Here is a 3,588-nt window from a genome sequence, read left to right as displayed (position 1 = left end):
TGTGTGTGTGTGTGTGTGTGTGTGTGTGTGTGTGTGTGACTGTGTGTGACTGTGTGACTATCTGTCTGTGTGTGCATGTGTGCGGGAGGGAAGGGTAAGCTATCAGGTGCAAAGGCAAACTATTTCACCTTCAATGACAGTAGTAGACAGGTCCGATGGCCAGTTGGCTTGTATCTTGTCACGAAGGGATTGTATGGCTGGTCGAGCACTGGGTAAATCCTGAAGCTTGTTTTTCAGCCAGCCCTATAAGCAAAAGAATTGTATTTTGAAACTTACTAATAGTCGTTGAAAACTACACATACAAGATATATCTAAAACAAAGGACTATCAGACAAAAAAAAACATGGAAAATGTCATCAAAGTGTGCCCCCTACCCCACCCAGAAAAACCCAACTCACTGACAGATAGCGAAATTTGCATTTACAAAACTCTCACTTTGAAAGAAAGGAAGAGATAACACTAACCATAGATTATCCTATGCTAAGTTGACTTAACAACAGCCATATTTTCTAAGGAACAAATTAGGACAAGAATAAAAGAAAACAAAATGCAAACTGCACCACTATATTATTGTTTATAAACAACAAGCAGGAAGAATGAAACATTTATGGAAAAAAACAGGTACAACAAAAGAGATAATAAGAAAGACAAATATATATTGAATATCTATCCACAGAACACTCAAAAGCCCAGTTGGAAATTCATGCCTTTGACATTGAATGAAAATACAACAATTAAACACATGCATACACACACACACAGACACCCTTAACTAGTTGCAAACCTTCTCTGGCATCAGTTCCACCAGCTGTTCCTTCCATCTGTTCACAGAGTTGGCAGCATGTTCCCTAACAGTCCAATTTCTCCAGTCCGGAATGAGATCCTTAAAGGTTTCACTGTCAGGCAGATATTCCTTCAACCATTCTACTTCTGGGATGTAGCTTTTCAGCTTTTCCATTTGCTGCCAGAAACATTTGATTGCAGCATGTCAATTAATCTGACATACAAATTAATGATAGAAAGTGACTGTACAACATTTTCCCAAAATAAAATTGAAACCAATTGGAAAAGCAACTCTTTTATAATGAATTTTAAGCCACAGCTTAGTCACAAACTTGTCAAATTCACTTTAAAATTATAATCATACACTTCTTGTCTTCAAAGCAGAGAGAAAACCACCATCATTTGGAACAAATAGTGTGGGGACTTGAAAAAGGACAAAGAAATATTACAAATTATACAAAAAGGTAACGACTTTTTCCAGAATTTATCTGCACCAGCATGTAAATAACTTACAAGACTTGGGCTAAATCACATCGTGATCCTTACACTAAACCCAAAGGGAAAAAGAAAGAAGGGACATCCTAGGAAGCACAGGGTGTGAGATGCCGAAATGGGTCTGAAAAGAAACATGTCTAGAGACTAGTCAGAGCAGGGGTGATGAATCAGCCCTGAACAAGGTTTGATAGCGCAGCTTCAACAAGAGTCAATTATCTCTATCTTGTTCCTTTGAAAGTGACAACCTGCAGCAGACTAGTACGCATTGTTAGCATAAACCCAGCAAAAAGTATATATATATATATCATATTGTATTGTTACAGAAAAGTAGCCTATATATGCCACTTCACTACAAGTTAGAATTTAAGCATTACACAAGTTAAATTTTTTAACTTACCTGACTGGCGGCGTAGCCCCCACCGGCACCACCGAAAAGCACTAAATATCTGATTTTCAGGAATCTTCCGAAACCCGTCACGATTCTCAGAAGGGTAGACATCTCCCTGTAGGTCTGCGGCTTGATGCTGCCATCCTTAGCCAGCAGCAAACGGGGCCTCACAACACCTAGTCTAGAGGACTGGGAACCCGACAATGAGTGGCTGAACTGACTAACATGCAGCCGTGCCAGCTGAGTTGAGGTCAGCTGATTGGAGTGTAGAGTCCCCTGGGGACATCGGACAATCCCCGGCTGAGCATAGCTTGTAGCTGCTATAGCCCTCAGCCGAGGATTCAGAGGCTTTACATTTCCAGAGGAAAATGCCCCACAGGCATGCCTAGAAGGGGGAGGGGAAAAAATTAATTGTTACAATTTTACCTTAATTTATTCAAAATTATCCCACATTAATTATATTATCGTGCAATTTACCATTAATTAATATCATAATAATGACTGGTGGCTCTCATGGTCTATAGATTAAGGTGTTCACCTCTCATTCAATAGGTCCCGGGTTCGAATCCTGATGGCAACGGAAAATTTTCTTCTTTCACAGCCTTTCCAGCTCTCTAATAATGTGCTGTTGTCTGCTTTCGTCTCCACTTTCTGTCCCCAACCCCTCACCTCCTTTGCCCCCTCCTCTGGGCTCCTGACTCTTTCTCCAGCCTTTTAAGTATATATGCTACTCCTTGGCTCCTTCTTACTGCTCTTTCAGCCACATCCCTGATCTTACGGTAGGTAAGATCTACACTTAGCCTTCTCAGATACAGGCAAAGAATCTCCGAGGTTTCGTGTGCAAGTTGTGCATGTTAAAGATCTCTTGGTAGTCCAAAATCGACAAGAATATGCTGCAGCCACCACCGGGGTAAAATTCAAAATTTTTTACTAACTGAAAATGTTAATTGTTACATACATTACATTTCAAACAGAAGTAGTGAAGTCTTTATGATCAGATCAAATCTTTCAAATTTCAACTCTAGACACTAGATCTAGAGATCTAGCTAGATAAGTAGACCATGAGAGTACCACTGTCTTTTCGTAAAGGTAGCGTTAATTGCGACAGAGTGAGTCTGTGACAACTAACGTGGCGTTAATTGCGACAGAGTGAGTCTGTGACAACTAACGTGGCGTTAATTGCGACAGAGTGAGTCTGTGACAAAAAAAATTTAATGTTTTGCAGTTGTTAGGTTTGACATCTTAGCTTGCCGCGAATCAAACGTATATAGATCTAGATGTAGGTCAGGTTCTATCAAATAAGGGGGGTGGGAACTACCGAAAAAGCGCCATGAACTTAAACTATTATAACTATAATATATAAGTTAAACTGTCATTCAGTCGCACCTCCATCAGTCAGTCATGATCAGTCAGCCCTAAAAGATTGAGTGTTTCATTATCATGAAGCCTATAGCTATGGACATTTACCAACCACCAAACAATCGTATGTCACCTCTAAAACAAAATTATTTGTAAGTTAAGTAGAGGTACCTCTTCACTTCACACTTCTTGTCGCTAAAACTAAAATAAACTGCTCTGCTGTGCCACTGCAATTTTGTAGAATCCGTTGTTGCGAGTCGCAAGTAATTGGGCTAAAACAGAAGACAATACAAAACAGTTAACGACTGTCACTCACGAGGGAACAAACAACATCACAAGGTGAAGAGAAGACTTACCCAAACCGGCCGATCAGGGCCATTCAATCACTAGAGATCAAACACTTTCACCTCTGTTTGGCTTGTTCTTCTGTCGGCGACATTGTAACTTCCACTTCTGACTAAAGTTGTCGGTTGTACAGGAGAGTTCCAATATAATTATCGATACCCAGTTCCTTAAAAATCGAGTAACTTTTCAAAACATACAATGTGTGTAGGCCTCATATA

General features: G+C 40.0%; 1 protein-coding gene across 3 annotated transcripts in view; it reads right to left on the bottom strand.

The window, feature by feature from the left end:
* Positions 1 to 3,588, bottom strand: part of LOC101858446 (dynamin-like 120 kDa protein, mitochondrial) — a gene marked incomplete in the record, with an annotated part of 45,137 nt that overhangs the window by 40,276 nt on the left and 1,273 nt on the right. The window contains 4 exon segments of one of the 3 annotated variants that reach the window (XM_035972734.1): positions 129 to 243; positions 785 to 961; positions 1,676 to 2,051; positions 3,382 to 3,504. In XM_035972734.1, the coding sequence (XP_035828627.1) occupies positions 129 to 243; positions 785 to 961; positions 1,676 to 2,051; positions 3,382 to 3,404 (691 nt within the window). 3 annotated transcript variants of the gene reach the window in all.

Source organism: Aplysia californica, unplaced genomic scaffold (genome assembly GCF_000002075.1).
Source record: "Aplysia californica isolate F4 #8 unplaced genomic scaffold, AplCal3.0 scaffold00818, whole genome shotgun sequence".
Taxonomy (NCBI): domain Eukaryota; kingdom Metazoa; phylum Mollusca; class Gastropoda; order Aplysiida; family Aplysiidae; genus Aplysia; species Aplysia californica.
This window is presented reverse-complemented; position numbering and strand designations above follow the sequence as displayed.